The sequence below is a fragment of the Ctenopharyngodon idella genome, chromosome 1, assembly GCF_019924925.1.
Source record: "Ctenopharyngodon idella isolate HZGC_01 chromosome 1, HZGC01, whole genome shotgun sequence".
Taxonomy (NCBI): domain Eukaryota; kingdom Metazoa; phylum Chordata; class Actinopteri; order Cypriniformes; family Xenocyprididae; genus Ctenopharyngodon; species Ctenopharyngodon idella.
The window spans coordinates 2,166,084-2,192,913 of record NC_067220.1 but is presented as its reverse complement, the minus strand read 5'-3'; the positions used below and the strand labels follow the sequence as shown (position 1 = coordinate 2,192,913).

Below are 26,830 nucleotides of genomic sequence, written 5' to 3'. Positions count from 1 at the left end.
TGTATGACTATTTATAGGCTATTAAATAAATTAAAAATAAATTAATACACATATAGACTATTATACAGCCTACATATATTAGGTTACATGAACTTATGGTAATTTATATTAGATGAAGGCCTATATTATGTCATACCTTAAACTCCTCAAGTGGCATCTGTGTTTGATGATGATGTTGCAAAGTGTTCCAAATTCACGCATTTGTCAGGTGAAGTGGACTTAAACAGATATCCCATGCTCAGGGAGTAGGGAGCAGTGAACGCTACGTAGGTAGGGACCCTTACGCAAAGAAAATATATTTCCTTATGAATCAATATAGCCTATTAAATGATTTAACTGTATCTATATTGAAAATATACATAATAATATATTGTGTTAATATATAACAATATATTGAATAATGCATAAGGAATTGCCGCTTTTCATATATTGAAAAATGTGGCAATATATTTACTAATGTATCGTAATGAAATTTTATATTCAGTAATAGGCTACACTTCATACCATATAGATGTATATGTGATCAGATATGGTACTCCATGTGTATACATTTATTGCACATATATTTATTCATGCAGTACACACACACACACACACACACACACACACACATATATATATATATATGTATTTTATAATTATTAACATTATAAATAATTCATATTTTCAAGCTAGTTAACAGTAGTTCAAGCACATACTAAAGTATTTAGCATATATATATATATATATATATATATATATATACACACACACACACACACACACATATATATACATACATATATATATTCTCCCTTATTTATCAGTTTTTTGACATTACACATTTTAGCACAGAATCCAAAAATACTTTTGTGACTGTTTTCATGTCATAAGCTGTCATTAGATTATTGTGTGATTTTTTTTATTTTATTTGTGGATGTCCCAATCTATGGAGCCCCCAAAGGGACATGGTTGAAAAAAATTGGGATGGGAGAATTTTTTTTTTTTTTTTTTTCTCAAAGCTTTTGTGTTCCCTCGCAAAACTTTTGCACTCTCTCACAAACTTTTGCATTCTCTTGCAAAGACATTTGCGTTCGCTCGCAAAACCTGTTGTGAGTTCAGACAAACACTTCCTGTTTAATTTTCCCATGGCAGTGGTTCAGAGAGCTCTTAACAGTGGAGTGGTTAATAGAGATTTATTTTGAACTTAGACTCAAGTATAAAGAAAAATGTTCAATGCTTAGCTCAAGGCACGGTTTTGATGTAAGTGAAAGACACTTGAATTGGATAAGTTCGGTAAAGTTGGCAACATATTCAAATTTCCCGGATCAATAACTTGTGAGCTAAACGTTGCTGAAACACAAATAACACCTCTTTTCATTCGTAGTAACATAGACAACGAGCTACAGCCTAATTTTCCTCAAAACGAGCCTTCCTCCTCACTGGACAAAATACATTGATCTATATGGCATGCGTAGGCGGCAGAAGGGCATTCAGCAAAATCATGATTCCTTTTATTATGAAAACCCAGTACATGCACTGATACCCTATACATACATCATATATCGCAGTCATTTTCAGTTGCCTCAAAATTGCAACACACTAATCAAAATATGTTTAAATCAAAATATGTTTATGTACAAAAGGACATACTGCATTGTGTTTATCAGTTTCTGCACTTACTCACCAATGTTACATTGACTGAAGAACACGTATCAAGTAGGCTTGTACTTACATGATACTTTATTGATTTTCAAACAATTCTTCAAAACAATGCAACTATCAAACTCTTTACAGTAAAGCTCACAACAGTAAAAATACAATTTTTTGAGTGTATATTGAGAAGGCTTTTTTTTTTTTTTTTTGCAGATTTCAAAATGCAAGTGATAGCAATAGATAAGCTTATTAAAAAAAATGGACAAACTGGAATACTACAGATAAAATATGCAGCATTTTTAGGTGCTGTGGGATATCGTAATGTAGAATGGCTGAAACAATGTTATTTATGAATAACTTTCTGCATGTTGCCTGCTCAAGTTTTATTGCATCCCAACAAACATGTCTGGATCTGTCACTAGACAACGGTTTTACTTTTGCTGGCTCAACAGCAGCATGATCGCAGGAGCAGCGCTCAGTATCCAGCAGGAGAGCCGTAATTCCTGTGGTCGGATTCAGTACAGATTTTGTCCCTCTGTTGTACGACCGCCTGGACCACTGATAATGTTTCTGAAGTATAATATGTATTTTGAATTATATTATGATTCTTCTGCTTCAAGCCATCAATTATACTCTGCACACATAAATACAACACAGAGAGAAAATTAGTATAATTATCACTCTTGTGACTTTGTGAATCTAATTTAGATGACAAACTTTTGTTGTCAAGTGTAAGGATCCTACCTTATTAAATTCAGCTTCTATATTTGTCACATTCAGCGTGATCTGAACTCTGGGTTCATTAACAGAATTCTGCAGGTCATAGTCAAAGAACAGATAGTTCAGGATCACCTGAGATGAGGGAGACAAGAGAGGGGAAAATGTTTTTAAACAAAAGACAAATAGATTTAAATATCACACAAACCTATTGTTTAAATTTTTAAAACACATAACCTTAGCCATTGGCCTATTATGTCAGGGTTCAGTCACTTCGGTCTGTTTATTCTTGTGTTGGTGACAGAGCTCTGACACTGCTATCGTCTTGTCTTGTGTGTTGTCTATGTGAGTTGTTTGTGTGTAGAGCGTGGTGTTCAGATCCCGGCACTTCAGTCTAGTTTGGTTTCAGTTCTGTGTCGGGATTTGGACATTCATGCTCCGTGTGTTTGTCTTCTGTTGTGAGCAGACGGGATGAGCATTCGCTCGTTGTCATGTGTCTTGTGCTGTGTAGCACATGGTTTTTCACTGGCTGCATGTGTTCATGTTGTCATGTTTTGTATGAACACACGGCTCATGAGTGTTCTCATCAGATGCGTGTTTGTATATTGTTTTGTTTGAGCACAGGGCTTGTGACTGTGTTCGCTGGCCATGTGCTCATGTTTTTGTCATGTTTGGTGTGAGCTCATGGCTTGTCATTTCCTTGTGCCATGTGCTCTCCTGTCTATAGAGGCTATGCACATGAGGTTATGCACATGACGATGAGTATATATATAGTTATATATTGTACTGACAACTCATCAATTAAATATTTACCATCTTACTGTATATTCTGCATCATTTTACAGCTTTTGTAACTGTTTATTAAAAAAACATCCAAGATTTAGGGCTGGACGATAACGATAAATATAACATTGATATAAGTGATCACCCAGATTTATACCTATATATTGTATTTATATAAAGCGTTCACAGGCAAATTTGCTTTATGCAGTTCCCAGTCAAATCAGGCACATATAAATGTCCTGGTCACGTCAATATCCATGGATCACTTGTTCTTTGGTAAGTTGTAAGGAACACTATCAAGTCCATCTGCCTTTAACTTAAACTGATAATTGTTTGTTTTACTTGCATTTTCAGAGTTTCCCCTATTAAATCCATTCATGCAACAGGTACTTTTGCCACTCGGTGTGTCCGAGGAGGGTGTGTTCCGCCGGGAAAGTGACGTCAATGCATACCTTCTATTGCCTTAACCCCGCTCATCTTGTTACCTGATTATTGCTTCATTTGCCTCATCTGTCCTCCCTCATTACCCTCTTTGTTTGCTGCCCTATTTATTCTCATTATGTTTGCAATCCTTTGTTAGATCATCATTCCCTCTCGTGTGTTTCCCTGCCTTGTTAGTCAAGTCAAATCCTGCTGCCAGTCTTGTTTTCCCCCTCGGGGTAGTTTTTGTTTGTTGTGTTATTAAATAAAAGCCCATATTCTGCATTATCGAGTCTTCGTCTCTTCCCTTCACCCCGGCTTTGACATATTCAGAATAATCAAATGTCAGTGTATTGATTTCTGTTATGTGCTGTAATGTAAAGTTGAGCAATGCTTTAATTGTTCAACTCTCTTCAGTGTTTTTGTTACCTGAGCAACTGATGTGGTGATATTTGTTCCTCCTGCACCTCCAACCACCATTTTGACTTTTCTGCTCTGTTCGTCCAATATTATTGTGGGACACTTTGATGAAAGTGGCCTTTTACCTTGTCAAAACAAATAGTATTTTACATGTGAACATTTACATTTATATAGGTGTTATTTTTCTTGTACTTAACTCTTTCCCTGCCAGAATTTTCTTGTAAAATGTTGCCAGCAAGCAGCAGCGTTTTTGATCATTTTCACAAAAGTTTCATGGCCCCCAGAATATTTTGTTGTATAAATATCTGAACATGCAATATATCAAAAGAAAGAACTGGGCCTCTGCTTAAATAAAAAAATAAAAAAATAAATAAATAAATCAACACTTTAATGAGTCCTATAGCTCATCCTGGGTTTGACATTTCATTCAGTAACATTAGGCAGTTTTTATTTAAACGCTGTTTAACATTATTTTGCATTTTCGTAAGTGTAACCAGACTCAACCCACTCTGAGTGAGATTTGAACTGTGGTCTCTGGCATGGTAGTCGGGCGCTCTAACAAGGAGGCTAAAGACTGCAGTCTGTAGCATCAGTCGCTATAGAGCGCCTCTTGAGATTAGGGAAGTGAGGTTTACACGCACAGCTCTTACTGGCCTGTGACAGTTACATAAGCAATGCTTCTATCACTTTTCTTTCTGCTTCTCCTTCACCTGATTCTGTACTCTTTCAGAAGATGTGTAATAGCGCCCCTCAGTGAAAACATGGATTGCCAGTAGGGAAAGAGTTAATATTGTAACTCATTTAAACTCAAGGCATGTAAGTTGTTTTTACCTGGTTTAATTAAGTTGTTGTTGCTAACTCCATTTATCACCTCAGGATCATTGAAATCCCTCATTTGGTCATTAAATATAATGCCTGTTGAGTGTGACATCACCCCCGAACCAAAGCTGTGAGAACACAAAAAAGATGCAGACAACAAGATTGAAAAGAACAACAAAGCAACAGATCTTCATAAAAATATACACCAAAATACATTCATATCTTGTTATACAAACGTGTTTTATTTTACTTTGTTGAGTAAATCTTGTTAGGACTGTTTAATTTAAGTATTAGGCTATGTCTCACTAGCTGATTTGAATGATTTTGGTAGGAGAAGTCAAATCTACTGACTGTTCTTGTTGAAATCTTGCCTTCCTCGGTCAGAGGACAGTGACAGACTTAACGACTGCCTCTGACTTTCTTGATGAAAAATAACAGGAGCACTATGTGAACATACAGTTGGTAGTCAACCAGAATAATACTTTTACCGGCGCGGGAAAAATTGGGGATGTGTATTTGCTGCCTTTAAGTAGTGCTATAATCACAGACTTTGAAAAGTTAGAATGTAAACGCGTCAGTTCATTCTCTCAAGTATTAATCTGCCGCGGCTCATTGAGAGCTGTGGTAGCAGATAAATTCAAGTGAAACATTGTAGTTAAACGAATTCATAATCACAGTGCTGAAATTACAGTACAAATTTAGCACTGAAAATAAATGTAGGTGTTTATTATTTGCTTCAAATTTAAGCAGAGTAAACGTTAACACTGTGAGCCCAGTTTTTCTATAATTAAAAAGGCTATGCATGTCAATAGGTTATGTGTCTAATACTTTGTGTTCTTTTAATTTGTAGTAGTTTTATTAACTGAAACATAATGCTGAAATAAATGAAACTAAAGGATCATAAAATTAAAACATTGTCAGGATGGCAGTTAGTTGATGTTAGCAGCATTTGTGTTTTTGCATTCTTAATGATATTAAGAATGAAATACAGTAGGTTGTTATGATCAGCATAATTTCTTTAATAAATAATTAAAACATCTTAATATAAAAGTACAAAACATTTCCATAGAAAAATGCTACATCAGTGAGGCTTTGCATGAGTGTAAGATGTTAAGCTCATGCATGTAAGACAGTGTTAGGATGATAGCTTCGTGGCTAACGATACAACATGTGCCTCGCGGTTCTTCAAGTGTTCCGAGTCCCGGCTCTATAAACCAACTTCATTATTTTGTCTAGTTTAATATCACAAATAAAAACATTTGAAATGTAGATGTATTAATTCTAAACACTTTTCAGAGCTTTGTTATTCATTGTCTGTCATTTTTATTAGTAGCAGGCGTTGATTAAGACGATAACATTGTATGTGCTGTTAACCGATGTTGGCCGACAGCATTTATGTTTTACCGTTCTTGACACTTAGAAATAGGTAACAGATTATTAAGGTCAAGCATTTTGTTTAATTAATAATGGCAACTTAGAACATAAATTATACATACCAGTACCCATACGTACATCTGCAAGATGTCTGTCAAAGATCACTTCATCTGGAAAGCATCTGCTGTTTACAAACATCTGATAGACGTCTTTAAGATGTCAGCTTTACATACATTCTAAATCATAAATCATGTTTGTTGTAGGCCTATTAAGTACTAGGATTTGGAAATTACCATCATTGTAGTTTTTCATCCTTATTGTTATTTTATGACTTCAGCTCCACTTACATTGTCATTTATAATAAGACTGGTTTATTTTTGCCGCGGCGGTAACAGGCATTCTGGTTGACTACCAACTGTAGACACAGAAGTGTAACTCACAAAACATTCAAATGTAATTCATGCAGTAATCTCACCATATAAAGGGGCATGAGGTATTTGTTTCCTCTGGGCTATGGAGGCTCTAAAAATATCAAACATGTTGGAACTTGCCTGAGAGTCAATGACTCTGCTGACTCTCTGACAACTTCCAACATGTTATTACAGCTATTGGTAGGGAGTTCAGTTGTTGCAGCTCTTAATAACTGAAACTTGGTGTGACAGATCAAGACCAGGACACTGGTCTCTTTGTCTCTTTATATTTCTCTTACTAGTCATTGATACTGCTGGTGACTGCCACTGCACTCCCATCTTCTGCGATGACTGACAGGTGAGATGTGCCATGGTCATCAGGCACTTTATCAATGCCCTCCTGCTCATAGTAGCTGTCTTGTTTGTTGTCATCTTTAATCTTACTCCTGATGTGGTCTGCAAAGCTCACTGAGGTCATTTTTTGGACAATCTGTAAAAACAAGATTGACAAAATAAGTAAATATAGGAACAGTGAAAAGCTTTGAGAAAAAGATGTCTGCTAGAACAGAAGTCACTCCTGTTAGATTAGATGTGGCAAAGTTAAAGGATTAGTTCATTTTCAAATGAAAATTATCCAAAGCTTTCCTCATCCTCAAGCCAGGTGTATATGACTTTCTTCCTTCTGACGAACACAATTGTAGAAATATTAATAAATATCCTGACGCATTCGAGCTTTATAATGGCAGTAATGTGATACCAAACTAGTATGAGCTGAAGAAAGTGTCTCCATCCACATCCATCCATCATAAACGTATTCCACATGGCTCCAGAGGGTTAATAAAGGTCTTCTGAAGTGATGTGTTTGTGTAAATAAAATATCCATATTTAACGAGTTATGAAGTAGAATATCTAGCTTCCGCCAGACCGCCTTCCATATTCTTCAATAAGCTTACGCTGTATGTCCTTGGATATGGATATATGGATATATTTTTTACACAAACGCATCGCTTCACTTCAGAAGGCCTTTATTAACCCCCTGGAGCCGCGTGGAATAAGTTTATGATGGATGGATGTGGATGGAGACACTTTCTTCAGCTCATACTTGTTTGGTAACATATTACTGCCATTATAAAGCTCGGCTGCATCAGGATATTTATTATTATTTCTACGACTGTATTCGTCAGAAAGAAGAAAGTCATATAAACCTAGGATGGCCTGAGGATTAGTAAAGCTTTGGGTAATTTTCATTTGAAAGTGAGCTAATCCTTTAAGACAATTCAGAAATTCCGTATTTGAGATGTGAGTTGCATTAAATGTAAAGTTCACCCAAAACTGAAAATTCAACTGCCTACAAGGCTATTGCTCTGACACTTGTGGTACTTTTTTTATATGTTTGGAGCTTGAAAGAGTCACAATGAGCTGCAATAGTATTGGGGGGTATTTCCTAATTTTCCCCCTTTGGGGTACCAGAATTGTTATTTTTCAGTGAACTATCCCTTTAGCCTGCAAATATCTAGTAGAGGCCCAATGAATATATAAGTTGAGTTGAGTTGAGTTCACCTCAGTGATGTTATTATAATTTGGGTCTCCCAGTTTACTCTTTTGGGCATCAGCGAAGCGGAACGCCTCTATCATGCGATGATACATCAAAGTCTTGTTCTTTATTGTGGACACACTGCTGCTTGAGATGTTGTAACCTGAAATGAAAAGTTTCATTATTTGAACTGAACCTTAGAAAATTTTAAAATAATTAATGACTAAGATTAAAGACAGACTCTGGGAGATTACTAAAGCCATTACTACAAGTCTTTTAATACTTTACAGTTGTTGCTTTTCAAAGCACTTGATAGGATCTCAGAATTTAAATGGTGAATGTCTAGAGTACACAAAAATCCAGCAGCTGTTCTAACAAACACTTTTAGTTAACTTGATGTCTTAACTTAATTGTAAAAATCTAGTAATCTTTCATATTCACATACTATGACTTGTTTATTCAGAAAACCCAAGTTAAGATTAATTGATTGGCTTGAGTGCCATTATGTCAAGGGGGAAAAAAAAGTTTTTGAGATGGGGCAATTCTTAATAGACTTTTCACTCATTTCCTCCACTTCTGCAGTTATCTTTGAACTGAAAGTGTTTCACATGGACACCCACAGTATTTCATCAGCTGTTGTGCTTCATTAGGTCCCTCATATGGCTGGTGATGTGAATTTTGACTGCCTGCCAGATTATTACTAACCATAACTCATTGAGGCCACTACCTGATAGCGTAATCCTAACCTCACCCCACATTTAATCCTAACCCCAACCACACTGGGAAATGACGGGGGTAACAATCTGGCAGTCATTGTTTATGAGAGCTGCCAGTAAGCAAGAATCATTATCATGTCGCCTATGCCATGGGCTGGTCCCGAATGAAGTGTTCAGATGGCTTTATTAATACATTGATTTGTTTGGAGTAATTTGAGATCCTTTGCATCACCAACCTGTAATCCACACACACACACACCTTTGAGTATGTTGAGTATCAGAGCGAGCACAGGTCCACCGAATGGAGCATCAGGAGCATGAAATATGTATTTCCCCACAGTAAAGTTTAATGCATACTCATTCAGCACTGCCTGATAATTCTTCAGGTCCTCACGTGTTATAATCCCTCCTGTGTTAGGAGAAACAAAGATGGTAACATTTTACAATACGGGTGCATTAATAAGCATTAATTCATGCTTAACTAATGCACAGATGAGTTAATGTATGACTCATGAAGAACTAAACCATTCATTAATTATTTTTGCATCAGCAACTAATAAAGAGTCTATCTGATTAATAGATTAGATAATATATGAATTGCTATAAATTAAATGTGTCATCATGTCTTAATTACTTATCACATAGTATTAACTAATAGCGTATATCTAATTAAATTTTAGTTGGCAATGCAGTAATCATTAATTAATGGTTTAGTTCTCCATGAGTCATAATAATAATAACAATAATAATAATAAACTTTATTTTAAATAGGGCCTTTAAAGCAGCTTCTCAATGCACTTTACACAATAAAACAGACAAAGCATACAAAAAAATACAGACTGGAATACAAAATTATGGAAGCTAGTTTCCATAATTTAAATTATTTTTAATTTATTTTTTATTTTTTTATTCAGTGGCAGAAACAATCTTCTATACAAAATAGTTAAAAGCATTAAGAAAAAGCTAATATAAAATTACACAAGTCATACTTTAACTCATGATTATCTGTGCATTAGTTAATCATGCATTAATGTATATTACTGCACCGTATTGTAGAGTGTTTCCACAAAGATTCAGATTTGCATACTTAGATAAATAAATTAAGTCATTAGACACCTTAGATATGAATAGAGTCAAATTTAAGCATGAAACAACCTGCAGCATTGATATCATCCACTATAGTCTGAGTCAATGACCCATTGTAAAAGGCATCTGGTCCTTCTTCTGCTATCTTCTTATAGGTGTCTGCTAGTTTGGGAAATCTTATAGTATCATTTTCCTTCAAGGTTTTATTGTTTGAGTCACAAAACACTTCACTGGAAAGAAGAGAGAGAAGAGCAGAAATAAAATGATATCATATAAATTTGAGACTGTCCTCCTCCAAAAAAATGACCCTATAGGTCGTTTTTTCAAGCACCTTATTACGACCTATATTTACGTTTTAAAGTCATGCGCCCTCTAGCTGGTGTAAAAATAATGACAGTGTCATGTTACGTCTGTCATCATGAAATGACATATGACCATCATTACCAATCAAAATGCGTGTTCATTTAAATGCAGTGTGTGGACTGTTTACAGTCCCTTACCATTTGTCCTATTTCCATTTAGCAAAATTCATTTTTTTAATTTATTTTTTTATTAACGACTACACCTACCCCAACCCTAAACCTACCTTTAGTGATTTATAATGCATATACACTTTATGAGCACATGCGCTCCCTGGGATCGAACCCACAATCGCATGATCACATGATTGCAACGCTCTACCAATTGAGCTACGCGAAACCTGAAATATGACGCCAATAAAAGGGTACAATGCATTAAAATGAAAGTGTCCTGTTGTCGATAGTTGGCGCAACTTTAGTAAACGCTCCTATGGGTCGTATTTCAGGAAAGTGACAAACGACCTACATGGGCGTATTGGTTGGAGGACATGTTGATAAATTTAAAAGGCTGATGCTTTAGGGACCTGGGTGTAAATAGAGACATATAGTATTATAATAGTGTCAGATCTGCCTTTTAGGATATTTGCCACTTTTTAAAATTTTAAAAACAAGCCCAGTTCTTTTGCTAGTTTACAAATTCTGTATTCTTACCACAATGTTTTATCATTCAGAATTGTATGACGAGTCTCATTAATGGCTCTGGCCAAGGCCTTGCCAATCCGAAATCCATCTAATGCCAGCTTTATACTGGGCTCAAACAGCTCCTTCCATGGCAGTCTCCCGTGTCTTTTGTGTGCCAGCGCATAACCACGTAGTTCTCCTGGCACAGCTATGAATAATCCTGTCATTGATACAAAACAGAGGAGTGGTCAAGTCATTCAAGAGTCAAACTGGCAAGAAATCATCAGAGACATCACTTTGCTGTTTTAATGTTTTAATATGTGGACTAATGTGCTTACTGAATCTGTGCTGTAAAACCATCATGGAGGCTGGATTTGGGCATATGTATATTTATGGTGGTTTACCTGGTTTTGCTTTCTCAGGGTCACTGCCGAACATGTTCTCTGAAGCACTCATTGGAGCGGTTTCTCTTGCATTAATTGTCTCCACCTTTCCTAAGGGTGAAAACATGAAACTTTTCATTCACATTTTTTCTCATTTGCTAAGACACACTAAATAAAACTGGGATCCACTTGATCTTCATCATCACCTTTTTAGCAGAAGTCTTCTCTTGCAACACCCTTTGTTAAAACAGTAACCACAGATCTCATTGAAAGACCCCAAACTCTACTGGATTCACTGTGTTGAGCAAAAGGAAAACACTTGCATAATTATGAATCTCTAATGCATCTGTGTGAAACTCGTTTGCACAACTTTTCAATCAGCACTCAGTCCTCATCCATCTATAAAAGATGTCACCTCTGTATGAGTTTGCATGCGTGGTGAAGGAGCCACAGAAAGAGGACAAAATAGAGCTCAATATTTAAATGAAATTCAGCAACAATTATTGACCATGTCATTAATCATGGCTTGTTCTTTAGAGAGGCTGGACAAAGGATCCAACCCATTCTGAGTCAGAGCACTGTGGCATCTATTGTCAGACTTTTCGGAATGAGAACAGGTAAGTAATAATGTTATACCACTGTGTATGTCAGCTTTACTGTATTGCCCTGTTGGCAGAACAAGCTGTGTCTACAGTAAAGCAGATGGTTCATCAGTCCCATTTATGTGACTGTCTTGATGTCAATGTTGACATGCTTTTTGCTTTTACTTTATATAATCCACACACTACCACACACTGGTGACAGAGGAAAGATCTTTAATGTTGAACAGGACGCTGTCATTGATATGATCGTGGCAAACAATGCAATCAGACCGCATGAAATCCAGGCAGCAGTAATTGCATATGAGGAGTATTTAGAAATATCAACTGTGTGAGTTTGGCAACTGTGGACAGAGTCCTTAAAACCTTGTCAGAATGAAGCAGCTGAATGGAGTTTCATTCCAAAGAAACTCTGACACTGTAAAGGAGGCAAGATTCCAGTATGTGCCGGTACAGATCTGTTATTGTAATGCCTTGCTATACCATACAGTTACAGTTGAGCTCGAAAGTTTGCATACCCCATGCAGAATCTGCAAAAATGTTAATCGTTTTAACAAAATAAGAAGGATCATTAAAATAGCATTTTATTTTTATTAGTACTGTCCTGAATAAGCAATTTCACATAACAGATGTTTACATAAAGTCCACAAGACAAAAAAAAAAAAAAAAAATCAGCCAGGTAACCACACTATTTTACTGATCTAAGCGCAATAGCTTATGGTCTAAAGTGCACGGCGCAGGTGCACTTAGGGCGTGTCCAAATCCACTTTTGCTAGTTTAAGGACGGAAAAAATGGTTGGCGCGCCCGGCGCATAGTCTAAAAAGGTTGTCCCTATTCTCTTAATCAGTCATGGGTGTGTTTTGGGCGTAACGTGAAATAAGAGTCTCATCTCCCAAACATTTTTATCTTTATGCACACAATAATAATCTTTTACATTGTAATCCTTTTCTTTTTAATATTTGGCATGTGTGTGTGCTGCTGCGCATCCCTGTGTGTATAATAAACATAGTGTACACACGTTGTGCACCCACATATGGTGCATATTACTTACGCACTCTTTAAATAACAAGACAAATATTGTGCCACTGACTTTAGACCAGGTTTCAGTTGGTCAGTGGCGCAGTCTATTTTAGTTAAATAGCAACACGTCTACAATGCGCCTGAAAATACCTCGTTTTCAGACCAGCACGCCCATGGACGCACAAATGGGCGCAAATGCACTTGCTATTTAAACAACATGGCTCAGGACGTGAAAATGGTAACTGCGTCGGGCTGAAACTAGCAAAAAACACGTGCGTCGTGCCTGGCGCTGCATTGCGCCGGGTGTATGATATAGGACCCACAGTGTTAAGAATCAAGGGTATGTTTTTTTGTGGACTTTATGTAAACATCTGTTATGCGAAATTGCTTATTCAGGACAGTACTAAATAAAAAATAAAATGCTATTTTAATGGTCCTTCGTATTTTGTTAAAACGATTAACATTTTTGCAGATTCTGCAAGGGGTATGTAATCTTTCGAGCTCAATGCAACTGGAATAATTTGCTTACTGAAATGAATTAGCACTTTTATTAGCAAATGATGGAGCTTGAAGCTGAACGGGCACATCACAAATTCATTTATTTGGATAAAGCCGGCTTCAACCTCTGTAAAGTGAGGAGATGCGGGAGGAACATCATTTGTCAGAATGCCACTGTTACAGTGCCAGGTCAGAGGGGCCATCCAGTGATGTTGTCCTTTGCCTCATACCAACTATTGGCCTGTACAATACAGAACGCCTCATCACATTTCTTGATGCACTGAATGAAAGACTGGTTCCACGCAAAGACAGAGGCCTGGCATAACTCTGTATGTCATCATTTGGGACAGTGTTGCCTTGCACCTCTCTGTCGCATAATTGTCAGGAACGACGACAAAATGTGAAGTTCTGAGGATTTCAACTCTTTATTTTGTTTTTTAGATATTACCACCCATAAGATTTTTTTTTTTTAAGTAGTTAGCCTTTCCAAGTTTGAAAAGTATCATTTATTTCATATTGATAGCTGTATTTTGTTATGTAAGAGGATTTTGCAAACAAAATTAGTCATTTTGGCCATTGAGCTTCAGTTTTAATGTGCACTTTAAAGAATTCTAGGAAATTACAGGATTAACAAATATTATCTTACAATAAATTACTGTAGACAGAAATTTACAGTGAAATTAATGCATGCTGGGTCATTTTCTTATGAATTACTGTTAATCAACAGCAGAATGATGCTGACATCACAGTCATTTACTGCTCTAGTTTTACTGTGAATTCACATGATAAAGTTGTCTTTAACCACGCCACTGTAAGAAATTATATTGTTTAGTACTGTATAGTTGTTTTGAAGTCACCGTAATGGTAGTCTCAGCATCAGATGTCACGCCACTCGGACCGTTGGCTGAACGTTTGATGCATATTGCACACTTAACTGGAAACACTTCAGGATTTTCGAAGTCGTCATCTGGATTGTTGAATTCTACAGGATGTCTAGGAAACGTGTGTCACATTCTTTAACGGCCTGTCTGGACATGAATGCCGTGACACTAAACCCCTCATGGAAGAAGAACGCTGTCATGTTTACAACTGTAATAATGAGCGCTTACCAGGATCAACTAAACGCTGGATTTTCCAAAGTATGTGAAGTTCGCAGCTCCATTATTGCAGTAAACTTGCACAACATTCTTGAATTAATTATTTATTAGATGCACGCCGTAGGGACATCAACTTTACATTTTCACGTCCCTAAATATGAGGTGGAACAAAACGAACTGTGATTGGTTGCGTTACATGTCAGTCAATGAACAGTCAATGAGTCCAGACCTTCTGCCGTCAGTCTGAAAACACCAATGACCATTATGGTGACGTCACAGTAAAACAAGAGCAGTGAATTACTGTGATGTAAGTATCATTTTGCTGTCAATTATCAGTAATTCATAAGAAAATGACAGATCATTAATGCAGCAAATTCACTGTAAATATCTGACTACAGTAATTTTTTGTAAAATAATACTATTTAATGCTGTAATTTCCTGGCAGTTTTTAACAGTGCAGAATCAAGAGAGCAAACATATTATCTGTGATGTACTTAATTTTTGCTGTTTCTTATTCTCATTCATATTACTAATCACCTTTATTTATATAGCACTTTTTCGCTGCTATACAGTACGAAAAGGAACAAAGTAGAGTTGTGATGAGATCTCGTTCCGCAAGATTTAACAAACGGCTAACAAACTCCATCTCTGCATATGCGCAGTTTAGGTTCACTGTAAAACATTGTCCTGTAAATGAATGGTAAAATACTGGCAACATTGTTGCAAGCAATTTAATGTTAATTGTACAGTTTGTGCTGAATACAGTGTAATGACAGTTTTGCCATTAATATGTTTATAAGCAACTGAAAATAGCACAAATCTCAGGGCATGTCAAAATTTTCCATGGCCCCAAAAAACCCCCAGAGGGTTAATTCACAGTCTATTCCTGTAGGCTACTTTCTCAAAAACAACAAATATTACCCAGAATGCACTGTTTTTATTGTATATTATTGTTTTAATGAAAAATGGTATGTTAGTGTCAGAATTTGGCCCCTTTTTTACTGCAAGGTTTTACAGTGTTGCTTATAACATTCATCTGGGAACGCAACGTGCACCATTTCACCACATTTGTAACTTAAATAACTTATAGACCTATGCTAACATGAGAGAATATTAATACATCATGTCAATTGTTGTGCATTGCTATTTCAAAAATAAAACTGTGCTCAGTTTGCATGTTTTGATGTCCACATGTTCTTGTTCGAGAATTTATGGCTGTAGCATTTCTATCGAAAAGAAGTGGCCAAATATTAAAAATTAAGCGGACACTTGAATTAAATGGTGTTTGGCCAAAATTAAACAACAATCAGCCTGTTGGTGCTCACTCCAGGCATTTGTTATAATACATAATGTACAGAAGTTGATTATGTTTATATTATGTATATTACATTATTTTGTTCAATAAAACCATGATTACTTGCTTTTAATACTATATTTGAACCAATTATTATTTCCTCATTGTTACGTATATATATCGATTACTTGATTATTAAAATAATCATTAGTGACAGCTCTAGATTAGTTAAAACATTTCAAAACAAATCTGCATTGTTTTGCATTTTGTGAAATTCAGACAAACAAGTCCATTTTTTTTCAGTCATAAACAAGTCCATTTTTTTTGTCATTGAAAATTTCTTAAAAATTTGTATTAAAATTTTGTCTTGTTCTCATGAGCCCAATAATGTGTATTGTCTTATCTCGTGAGATAAGTATAATTACTAAGGGCACTGTTCTTCAGCTCAGGTCCGGACTTTATTCAAATACTGCACATGCAAAAAGTTCACTAGCCCAAAATGTGCTTTATAAAGATGAGATAGTTTTTTTGTTTGTTTGTCAGTCTGGTTAAGGCTCTCAAAGCCCACGTACCTGTTGACGCGTTGTATATGGTGAAAACCACACCTCCTCCGATGCCCATGCTCTGGGTATTAACCAGACTCACACACAGCAGAGCAGCAATAGCAGCATCAACTGCTGAACCGCCACGCTTCAAAATGTCCCTGTAAGACAAAGAGCTCTGTGTAAAGTCAAGTGAACAATTCAAGTGACTTCACATTAGTAATGCAGATTCTAAGGATTCATGCAGGGAATCTTCCCCAGAAACATAAATGTGGCTCTTTAGAAACATACCTCCCGATCTCAGAGCACGTCCTGGCACCTGCTGCCACTGCTGCTTTAGCATAGCACTCATCAGGGTGTCCCGAATTGTTGGAATTTAGATATATTTTCAATCCCACAACCACTGAAATCACTAAGCCGATGATCAGGCACACGCACAGGCACACACACTGGTTCTTGCTCAGGCATAGGCACCAGCTGAAAGTAGACCACCAGAGTTTGAGATATTTGATATTTTTTTTATACAAACAGAATTCAAATGTTCTGTGAAATTTATTTTGTAGGCAGAGAAGCGCTTATCTCTTCCTTATATTATCAACTGGCATACCTGATCAAATCATGTCATTTCAGTGTATCACAATACTTTTATCATTCAATATGGGATATGCTACATCTTAAACCTCTACAGTTCTGAGAACAAGTAATTCACTGTTCTTGTTTTACTGTGAATTCACATGATAAAGTGGTCTTTAATCACGCCACTGTAACAAATTATATTGTTCAGTACTGTACTTATTTTGAAGTCACCGTAATGGTGATCAGTGTTTCATTTGCTTGGGATCTTGGACCTTGTATATTAATATTTAAATTTAAGACCTAGCCAGGTCAGAAGTGTGACAAATAAAAACATTTGTTAAAACAATGACAAACTAGAAAATTAAATAAGTTAATTGGCTGATTTTAAGTTAGTCAAACTATTCTGTTATTGCAGCATAAAGATTTACCCATATCTTATTTTAAATTCATAATTGTTTGTAGATGGATATTTCACAATAGTGAATCAGCTGCTGAGATTTGTCTTCGAAAGGTGTGACATCATCTTGCAACACAAGATCTTTTTTTCCTTCAACCGCCTAATGATGCACAGACATCAATACTCCACATACAAAACACAACAATGATGACACTCAACAATTAATAATAATAAAAAAGCTAAACTCTGAACATTAAAAAAATAAACAACACAAACTGCTAAAAGTGAACAAAAAAACAAACAAAAATAAGTTCAGCAGCACAGATAAAACCAACAACAATCAAGAAAATCCACAGCATAATTTAATTAAAAAACACCAATAAAGTAATACTTGTCAGGGGTTTAACTAATTTGAAGTCACCATAATGGTGATTAGTGTTTCGATTAGATGGGCTCTTAACTCTTATTTTATTTTTGTTTTTTTTTTGTTTTGGCTGCTGTGACAGTGTTTATCAAACACCTTTGCAGTAGCAAATGAAATCATCATGAAATAGCCTGATACAATAATATCATTTGAATCTAAAAATTAGTGATGGCCGATTTCAAAACACTGCTTCATGAAGCTTCGAAACCTTTACGAACCTTTTGTTTCGAATCATTGGTTCAGAGCGTGTTTCAAACTGCCAAATTCACGTGAACCCATGAATCATGCTGATTCACTGAGATCACCCCCCAGCAGCGAACCATTGAACAAGTGTCTAAGGTTTTTACCTTATCTCTGATCAGTTTTATCTGATCAGATGTTCCAATTACACATTAGTATGATTAAAATAATTAATAGTAGTTAATAGTCTTTTATTGGTCTGTTTAGCTAAGCCATCCATGGAACAAACAAAACAAGACCTAAATATTTAAAAAAGAGCACATATTACACAGACACTTGATATTTAATATTATTAGATAAGTTAATTGCATTTGATAGATTTTACTTTCAATAAAACATTTGCAATGTGTTTGTAAAAGCTGTTTTATGCATGTTTGGCCTGAGTTTTTGTTGCGTTTACACTGTCCTGACCAGCAGCCGTCACCAGTGTGTGGTGTTTTGAATGCTTCGAAACAGTGAATCATTTTGCAAAGCAATTGGTACAATTGATTCGAAGCTTTGAAAAGCTTCATTTCTCCCATCACTACTAAAAATTGTTTGGTGTTATTAATACATTTACATTACAAACCCTGTGTTACTGCAGTATTATAAGAATCAATTAAAAGATTAAAAAACATAAGCACAAACAGCTAATCCAGACATCAACAATCAGCACATAAATCTCAAAAATGGTGACAATTAAAGGTGCCATGCTGGGTACTAGCATAGTACACAACTCCCAGCATGCATCACAGCATGAATAAATTATGCAGCTGAATTGTCCTAATATTCTATTATTTATTTTGCTTTTTATTTTTTGCTGTTGTTTTTGTTGTGACATTTAGTAATTTTTTTTTGTGATGTCCAGAGTTGACATTGTTGATTGTCAGCATTGTTGAGATTCATATGCTGAATCTTGATGTCTTTGTGTGTCATCATGTATTTTTAACATAGAACTGCCCTGAGCGAGTTCACAGCGAGTTTACACAGTCCACTATTGCTGCACTGACGAGAATGTCTCCCAAGCGTTTTAGGTGTTCTGTAGCTGAATGGATTAATCCACATAGCTCTCTCCATTTACTCCCTATATCTGAGCCGCTGAAGACGAGGTGGATTAATTTTGTTTTCAAAGAAAATGCTCTCTCAACTCTACCGAAATTCGTTTATGTTTGCGTGAATCATTTCACACCGGACTTCTTTGTGAACGAATGTCAATACAAAGGGAAAATACAAAACAGAGGTTGTGCTAAAAATGTGTTATTCAAGGATAGATTAGTACAAACTGTTCATGATCCACCTTACAGTCTCCAGAGTGATACTGGATACGGCAGTAATGAAGGTGAGAGCACTTTATTACAGTTCATCGGAGTTGATTTACAGATATAAAGTTTACCAGTTTATTAAGCACCACCCAAAAAGGCATAAGGTCTTTATATATTTGTTTACTGTAAGGAGTGTTTCTGTGTAATTCGCTGTGTATGTTGATGATAATGCAAGGGAGAGAGAGAGAGTTTATGGATAATATTTTAATGCACACTTGCACTGTTTTATTAAGCTCTTACAGTGATTTTCTAGAGTGAAAACGGACCCTTCATCTTTTGTGTGAAGTACAATAAACATCATAAAATGTAAAGTTTTGGCCATCATCTGTCTCCATGCAGCATATATTCACAGTTTCTGACATTATAGTGCGTCCTGACTGAATCCTGACACCGGAGAATCAGCTCTTGAAGCTCTGCCCTCTTAGGCCGAGCACAGCAGCTCATTTGCATTTAAAGGGGCTATATGTAAGATTTTCACTTTAATAAGGCATAAAAATACTCCAATATGTTTGCAGATATTTAGGAGACATGCTAAGTTCACCTACATATTTCTCAGAAAAACAATGCTACAGCCAGAAATGTGTGTTTTGTGTTGGAATGTCTGTCTTTGTTTTGGTCTGTGTGAAACCGTGTGCTGCCAGTTTATCCAATAGTATTTCGACATCACAGGTTGTCAGTTGTCGGAAAACACCGCATATTGTAGCCATGGAAACCAGCAAACAAACTGGGTCAGAGAATCACAGATTCTACCCAACCTAAAAGGCCTCTGCATCCATCTAAAAATCTCTATGAACGAGACCATATTAAAACAAAGATAAATCAACTCATCAACTTACAGTGTGTAAGTCTTCTCGGCTTTCATTGTCAATTGTGCTCCCTTTTTGTTGCGTGTCCTCAACCCACGTTTTTGAAGGAGGGGGCGGGGCAAACAATATTTTGAATTTGGACTGCAGTACCTATTTCATCATTCCTACATACCGCATCTTTAAAGGACCTACACTAAAACGGTGCGTTTTTGCTCAACCCCAAAAAGTGGCAATTTTAACATGCTATAAAAAAATTATTTGTGGGGTATTTTGAGCTAAAACTTCACATACACAGAGACTGGTCCTGCTTTATCTTGGCGTTTTTGCCACAACAAATGTGTTTTATGAACACACAGTTACAACAGCCAAAGAAAAGCTAACACAAGAAGCATGAGGACCAAGAGCTCAACTAAAGAAACACTCTCCACCACGATGGTGACTTCAATTGAAACAAACATCAACATCTAAACCTCTGTTAATTCTCAATAAGAGCTTCTGTAGACGTGTGACAGAAATAAAGTCAGTCTGGTTAGTAACAAGTGAAGCTGGTAATGCTGTTTGTGGAGTTGTTTAATCAGATCTTTAGAGATTTAATGTCTCTTGCTTGCAGTTGATTTTATCAAATGCTCAAATCATCAGTTATTTGATCACTTAATTATCTCATTAACTTCAACAGTGTTTCAGTGTTTCTTTTAATATTGTGGAGATTGGACTCATATAAACACAGATCAGTGTTCACTGAGGTTTTTGCTGTGTATGTTGTACATTTCAGCATCTATCCAAACAAAGTTTTGTACCTGTAAATGTTTTTATTTTATTTTATTTTACATATAAACATGAAATAAAAAACATGTCTGCAAAGGGCTGCACAAGTGTCTCAGTGGGAAACACTGTCTCTTCACAACAAGAAGGTCTCTGGTTCGAGTCTCAGGTGAGCCAGAAAGTCTTTCCTTCAGATCTGGTTTCCCTCACAATCCAAAGATGTGTGAATTACAGATGCTAAGCTGTCTAAAGGTGTGAACGTGTTTTACTGCCTATGGATGGAACCGTGGCTGAGATTTTTTTTTAAGCTTGTACGGAGGTGAACGTCTATATCGGATGTGCAGAAGACGTCAAAAAGAGACGTCATAAAACCTTCATTCTGGCTTCTCAGTGGACGTCTTTTCAATGTACGACTTTTGTGACAAAGACGTTAAAAGATGTAACTTTGCTTAGTTGGTCAGGTTTAATTTTGTGTTTATATTTAACATTTATAGTCACCAACCTTATTTAACTGCAGTATTGACACCAATAGCATTAAAATTATCATGTATCTTGAAGGTGGATAAAAAGCACAAGATGTTTGAGCAAGTGTATCATGTAGTCACACAGAGATGTCAAGATTGTGGATATGAATCACAACAACAGTGACAATCAAAACTAAAATGATACATACTAGAACACTAGTGTGTATCATTGAAACACTAGACACTAGAATATATGCATGTATATAGTTTGTGACCATAAGAAAAATACTGATTACTGAATATCATCTAAGATGCACTAATTAGCAAGTAAATGATTATACTAACCGAGGAGGTGGCTCTGTGGATGCACCGCTGATTCCTGGAGGATCTGATCTCTGTGCGATTCTGACAAAAATAAATAATAATAATAAATAAATAAATAAACAAATAAAAATAAATAATAGATAGATAGAAATAGTCATAGATAGATAGATAGATAGATCTTATTTTATCTATCATCTCCCCTGCCTATTTCAATTCACTGACTTAATTATTGAACCACTGTGGCCAGTTCATTTTGTTTTCTTCTATTGCTTATGTAAATATTGTATATATTTTTCCTTTTGCTATTTTGATTCTTTTTCATTATTTCTATTATTATCATTATTGTTAACTCACGCCTTTTTCCTTAATTGTAAAATAAACTATATGTATTGGCAGTTTTGTGTAGCGTTTTATCTCATATAACATATCACCTATAATGATCACAATCTTAATGTTGCCTCTTCTAACCCTAGACCAAAATTAGGAAGTTGTAACAGTGTGTGTGTGTGTGTGTGTGTGTGTGTGTGTGAGTGAGTGAGAGAGAGAGCGAGAGAGAGCTTCATTTCATTGATTTTCTTAAATCATTATTTATTTGAGATGCACTACAGTAAATTAGCAAGTAAATGTTTATACTAACAGAGGGTCAGAGGTCACTGGTCCATCACTTGTCACGGACACACCGCTGGGTCCTGGAGCCTCTGATCTCTGTCTCTCCCTGCTGGTCCAGAGACAAATAAAAAAGTATTTTAGAATGCACACATACATATACATTCATATAAACAACATCTTGAGTTGTTTGAAAGTTAACTTAAGTTTATTCAGCTTTTATTATCCAATTTATTATCATTTATTATCAGCAAAATAATTTTAATGTTGCATATTTTTCATATTTTAATTTATAATTTGTAAACACTTTATGGCATAGCTAACATAAAAATCACTTGAAGTTCTCATTTAGCAGATTTAACACAAACATAAATCATTTTTTTGGCTGAGATCTCTTCCTTATTTTATCAACTGGCATACCTGACCAAATCATGTCATGTAAATTATTCTGTCACTTGATCATTTTATCATGCAAAATGGAATATGCTACATCTCATAATACAGTTCTCATAGTACTGTGTGTGTGTGCGTGTTTTTATGACATATCAGGACACAAATTTGTATAATGACATGGGTATGACATAGGTATTACAAGGAGAGGGTGACTTATGAGGACATTACCCCATGTCCCCATTTTTCAAAAGGCTTATAAATCATACAGAATGAGTTTTTTTGAGAAAGTAAAAATGTGCACAGTTTCCTGTGATGGGTAGGTTTAGGTGTAGGGTTGGTGTAGGGCGATAGAAAATACGGTTTGTACAGTATAAAAACCATTACGCCTATGGAATGTCCCCACAATTCACAAAAAACAAACCTGTGTGTGTGTGTGTGTGTGTGTGTGTGTGTGTGTGTGTGTGTGTGCACATGCTTCATCACCATGACTTGCTTGTGAGACAACCCATTATTGAATAGTCCCTGTCCACCAGTTTAAAGAAACTGTAAAATAATAATACTTTTTAGGAATACATTTTTATTTCAGCATGAGCAAACGTTCTGGTTTCAGAGTTCCAATGCTGGTATGCCATACAAAAAGACAGCTTCTCTCAAATTTCAGTGGAAAACAGAGCAAAGAATTAAAAGATATGGAACTTTCTTTCACCATCTCAATATCAACGCATTTAATAAAATATGAAATAAAATATATTACCGTAGTCAGAGGAGGAGTTTAAAGGAGAGCACAGCAGTTTGGATGTAACATTTGCTAGAAAAACAGACGGTTGGATGGTAACCGCAGGGCTGTCCACAGTGCTGCTTCCTGTTAAGCTGCTTCCTGTTCATATCTGCAACACTGCTGAGCATGTTTCCTTCATAGGTCTGTTGAGCTGTATTTGAACCTGTAGGCCTTCTGTATTGTGCATACAATTTTCAGTTAGCCTATTGGTGGTGTACAGTGGTGTTCTAAGAAGAAGAGGGAAAATCGTCACTGTTTTGTTTTTTTTTAATTCTGTGTAAATTCATGTTCTAGTTTCCCTCCAGACACTTCAAAACGTTCATAAAGAGATTATAAAAAAATCCATATGAACTGAACAGTTCTTCTGAAGAGACACGGTTACTTTATGTGATATAAAAGATTTAATTCAAGCTTTATTTCACATAACAATATCGATCAGTGAACATGCATAGAGCACTTAAATATGGTAAAAGCTCAACTATTCAAGCTTGACTCATAAAAACCTATGAGGTTCAATATCATATGTCATGCCCGAGTACAGTTGAGCTTCACTTTCCCATATTCGATGTGCCTTTGGGTGAACTATCCCTTTAAGAGATCATACAGGGATCAACAGGTAGACAAAAATGAAAAGGTCTTACATGTTCTGACACCAGGCTTCAATTAGAGAATAGTCTAACAAGCTTCACTCTCATTGGTTGCTCTTGGCTTCAGCTGCAAAATTCAGCATTCATGATCACGGGAAGTACATAACACATATCATTTTTGTGATCTACCCTTTTTAGTCCTATGCTTGAACAAAGAGGGGTGATGTCAGGTTAAATGTGCCAGTGAATCTGAACAAAAAACTATCAACTTGAACAAAAAGACGCATATTTTAATTAATCACCATTTTGATGTAAATATATTTACATAACGAGGAAGGTGCATAATTATATGAAGATCATGTTTACCATTGACTCACTCAACACAAATAAAAGTTTATACTTCACATTTGAATTCAAGTGTGGCAACCCAGAAATAACTTTATTTTCTGTAACACTTCATTGTTAGCTAAAAAAAATACAATTGTTTATTGTTTGTTCATATAAGTTCCATTTAGTTTGTCTTGAGGAGCAATGAGGAGCAATGAGCGTGCCTGGCAACCGAATGGTGCCACAGGTGCAGTTTACAGAGCAGTATATAAATCACCTGTCACAGTTCCCTCTGTTCCCGGACTCCATTTCCCAAGATCCTCTTGTTTCCACACCTGCACTCACTTCCTCGTCATCTCCCCATCATCGTGGATTACCTGCACCTGCTCCTGATCATCTGCACTCCCTTTATATTGGACTCACTCCCTGCACTCCTTGTCTGTTCTATTGTTAACCCAAGTGTGTATATGTGTGTTTCACCTTCTTTGTTATTAAATATATCATTATTGTGGATCTCCGTATATGCTTCATCTCTTCAACACCAGCTACACGTAACATCACCGAGTCAGGACTGGCTTTTAAACCATTAAAGCACTAGCATTAAAAGAGTCAAACTGCCCAACTAAAGCAAACACTAATCTCCATAATGGTGACATCAAAGCAAACTAATATTTTCCAGCTGGGTACTCTGCAATTGTCCCCCAATGACCAACACTGGGCAGGCATGCCTTAGCATGCTTGTTATGGCTGGTCTGATAGAAAACACACAAGGAATGATCGGGAAAGTTTGCTAGGCATGGCAGTTGTAGAAATCCTCTGGTATAGTCCCTGAGGGATTGCTGCTCCTGCTCCAGGCAGAGCAGCTGGAGGACTGGTAAATCCAATTAATTATTTTTAAGGTCTAGTGTTCTTTAACGTGGTGGTTGTAGAAATGACCACACAACACTGGAGATTCAAAGAAACAATCTTTAATAATAAATTAACGACACGTCCCCACCACTTTTCACCAGGGTCAATACTGTCCCTACCACTTTTTGAAACATCTTGCGGCATGGATGTACCTAATACACATGAAACATCTCCAGTTGACTAGCAAAGCATTCATTTAATTTGTTTGTTAAATAAGAGGTGATCTGGCACTGAAATGTGTTGTTTTTGAAATCATGAAATTTTTCAAAATCTGTTGTTATCAGTGGCATGCAACTGTGCTCTCTTGGCGCTCATGCACAGTCCACGCAGAAGAGCGCTTTATCACTGAACACAGGTTTTAATGAGGGTGGGGTCGGTGAACTTAAAAAACGGTGTGTACTGATGTTAATTCATGTTTATTACTAGAAGAGATGATCGGTTCATGTGCCATTTGAACTGAAACGCAGCGATCACACACACACACACACACACACACACACACACACACACACACACACTCATATTCCACCCACTTTTTTTAAAAAACAAAGTTACGCCACTGGTCTTGCAACTTCAAATTCAAAGCCTAGTGCTTTATATTTAATTGGCAGCTATTAAGTCAAGGCAAGGCAAGTTTTTTTATATAGCACATTTATACACAATGGTAATTCAAAGTGCTTTACATAAAAAGGAAACAAATACATAAGAATTAAAAGATTGATGTAAAATGCAATGAAATCAGTTCATAAAAATAGAAATAGCAATAAAAGTAGAGAATAAAAATGTATATAAAATGTATTAAAACAAAAAAGAGGATACATAAAATACAGTGCAATCAGTTGGGATTTAGCACAGTGCTCATTCAGTAAATGCACAGCTAAACAGATGTGTTTTGAGTCTGGATTTGAATGTGACTACATAACTGCAACTTTATATCTCACACTGCAAATTTATACCAATTTCTTGCACTTGACAATTACTTGACTCACAATGAGAAAGTGAGAATGTTGCAATGACAAGATATAAAACCACAATTACCTTTTTTTTCTTTTTTTTTTTTTTTTTGATTGTTAAATCTGACACAGAGACACTGAAGATTCTGGGTAAACACCAAATCCAGCATAAAGGGGTTCAGTGAATGTGGTGTTGAATGTGTATATGTGTGTGAATGTGTGTGTGTCAGAGATGCTGTAGAAGGACAGAGTGCCGGCTGGCCAGTCCAAATACACTCCCACTCTATTAGAGCGGGCTGAAGGGCCAGATACATCAGTGCTCTTATTATTGTACCAGACAGTGTAGTATATATCAGAACAGTACAGACTCCAGGACTTTTCATTGAATCCATACGAACAGTCAATCCCACTTTTCCTGCTGATTCCTTTATATGCCACTGCTACATTACCTGAGCCACTCCATTTAACCTCCCAGTAACAGCGTCCAGTCAGACTCTCTCGACACAGAACCTGCTCCCGGTCATCAAATCTCTCTGGATGATCAGGATACGGCTGATGATCAGTCGCATGTGTTGTTTTTTTATTTCTTTCAGACAGGATGAGTTGAGTGTGAGCTGTGTTGGGATCCAGTGTGAGATCACAGGCATCTGAACAC

General features: G+C 36.2%; 2 protein-coding genes and 1 long non-coding RNA gene across 12 annotated transcripts in view; 1 reads left to right on the top strand and 2 right to left on the bottom strand.

Moving 5' to 3' along the window:
* Positions 1-26,830, bottom strand: part of LOC127501582 (NACHT, LRR and PYD domains-containing protein 3-like) — a 132,109-nt gene that overhangs the window by 94,638 nt on the left and 10,641 nt on the right. For 3 of the 5 annotated variants that reach the window (XM_051875159.1, XM_051875250.1, XM_051875320.1), the window contains one exon: positions 25,266-26,822. The exons of the other annotated variants lie outside the window; for them this stretch is intronic. In XM_051875159.1, coding sequence (XP_051731119.1) covers positions 26,293-26,822 — 530 coding nt within the window. In that variant the 3' untranslated portion in view covers positions 25,266-26,292. Of the gene's footprint in view, positions 1-25,265; positions 26,823-26,830 lie in introns of those variants that run through there. 5 annotated transcript variants of the gene reach the window in all.
* The window catches only part of LOC127508729 (uncharacterized), a 227,056-nt gene that overhangs the window by 196,367 nt on the left and 3,859 nt on the right, over positions 1-26,830 (top strand). The window lies entirely within an intron of this gene.
* LOC127508113 (glutathione hydrolase 1 proenzyme-like) lies at positions 1,700-23,515 on the bottom strand. 5 transcript variants are annotated; one of them, XM_051885777.1, is made up of 16 exons: positions 23,376-23,515; positions 23,105-23,164; positions 22,260-22,337; positions 21,644-21,703; positions 16,620-16,805; positions 16,359-16,489; positions 11,299-11,388; positions 10,925-11,114; positions 9,984-10,144; positions 9,088-9,237; positions 8,139-8,275; positions 6,878-7,068; positions 4,807-4,922; positions 3,985-4,100; positions 2,380-2,487; positions 1,700-2,205 (listed from the first exon to the last, which is right to left on the bottom strand). In XM_051885777.1, the coding sequence occupies exons 2-16, from the start codon at positions 23,128-23,130 to the stop codon at positions 1,885-1,887; spliced, it is 2,061 nt and encodes a 686-aa protein (XP_051741737.1). In that variant the 5' UTR covers positions 23,131-23,164; positions 23,376-23,515; the 3' UTR covers positions 1,700-1,884. The 5 variants fall into 5 exon arrangements, with proteins under 5 accessions (XP_051741737.1, XP_051741727.1, XP_051741754.1 ...); XM_051885767.1 differs by having other exon boundaries at positions 22,260-22,340; positions 23,376-23,514; XM_051885785.1 differs by having other exon boundaries at positions 1,816-2,269; positions 22,260-22,340; positions 23,376-23,514.

Coding starts and splice junctions, on each gene's coding strand:
- LOC127508113 (XM_051885767.1), bottom strand. CDS start 23,130: ATGGGTTGTCTCACAAGCAAGTCATG. Junction 4,923..6,877: donor ACCAGCAGTATCAATGACTA/GTAAGAGAAATA, acceptor GTGTTCTCACAG/CTTTGGTTCGGGGGTGATGT. Junction 2,206..2,379: donor TAGAAGCTGAATTTAATAAG/GTAGGATCCTTA, acceptor ATTATACTTCAG/AAACATTATCAGTGGTCCAG.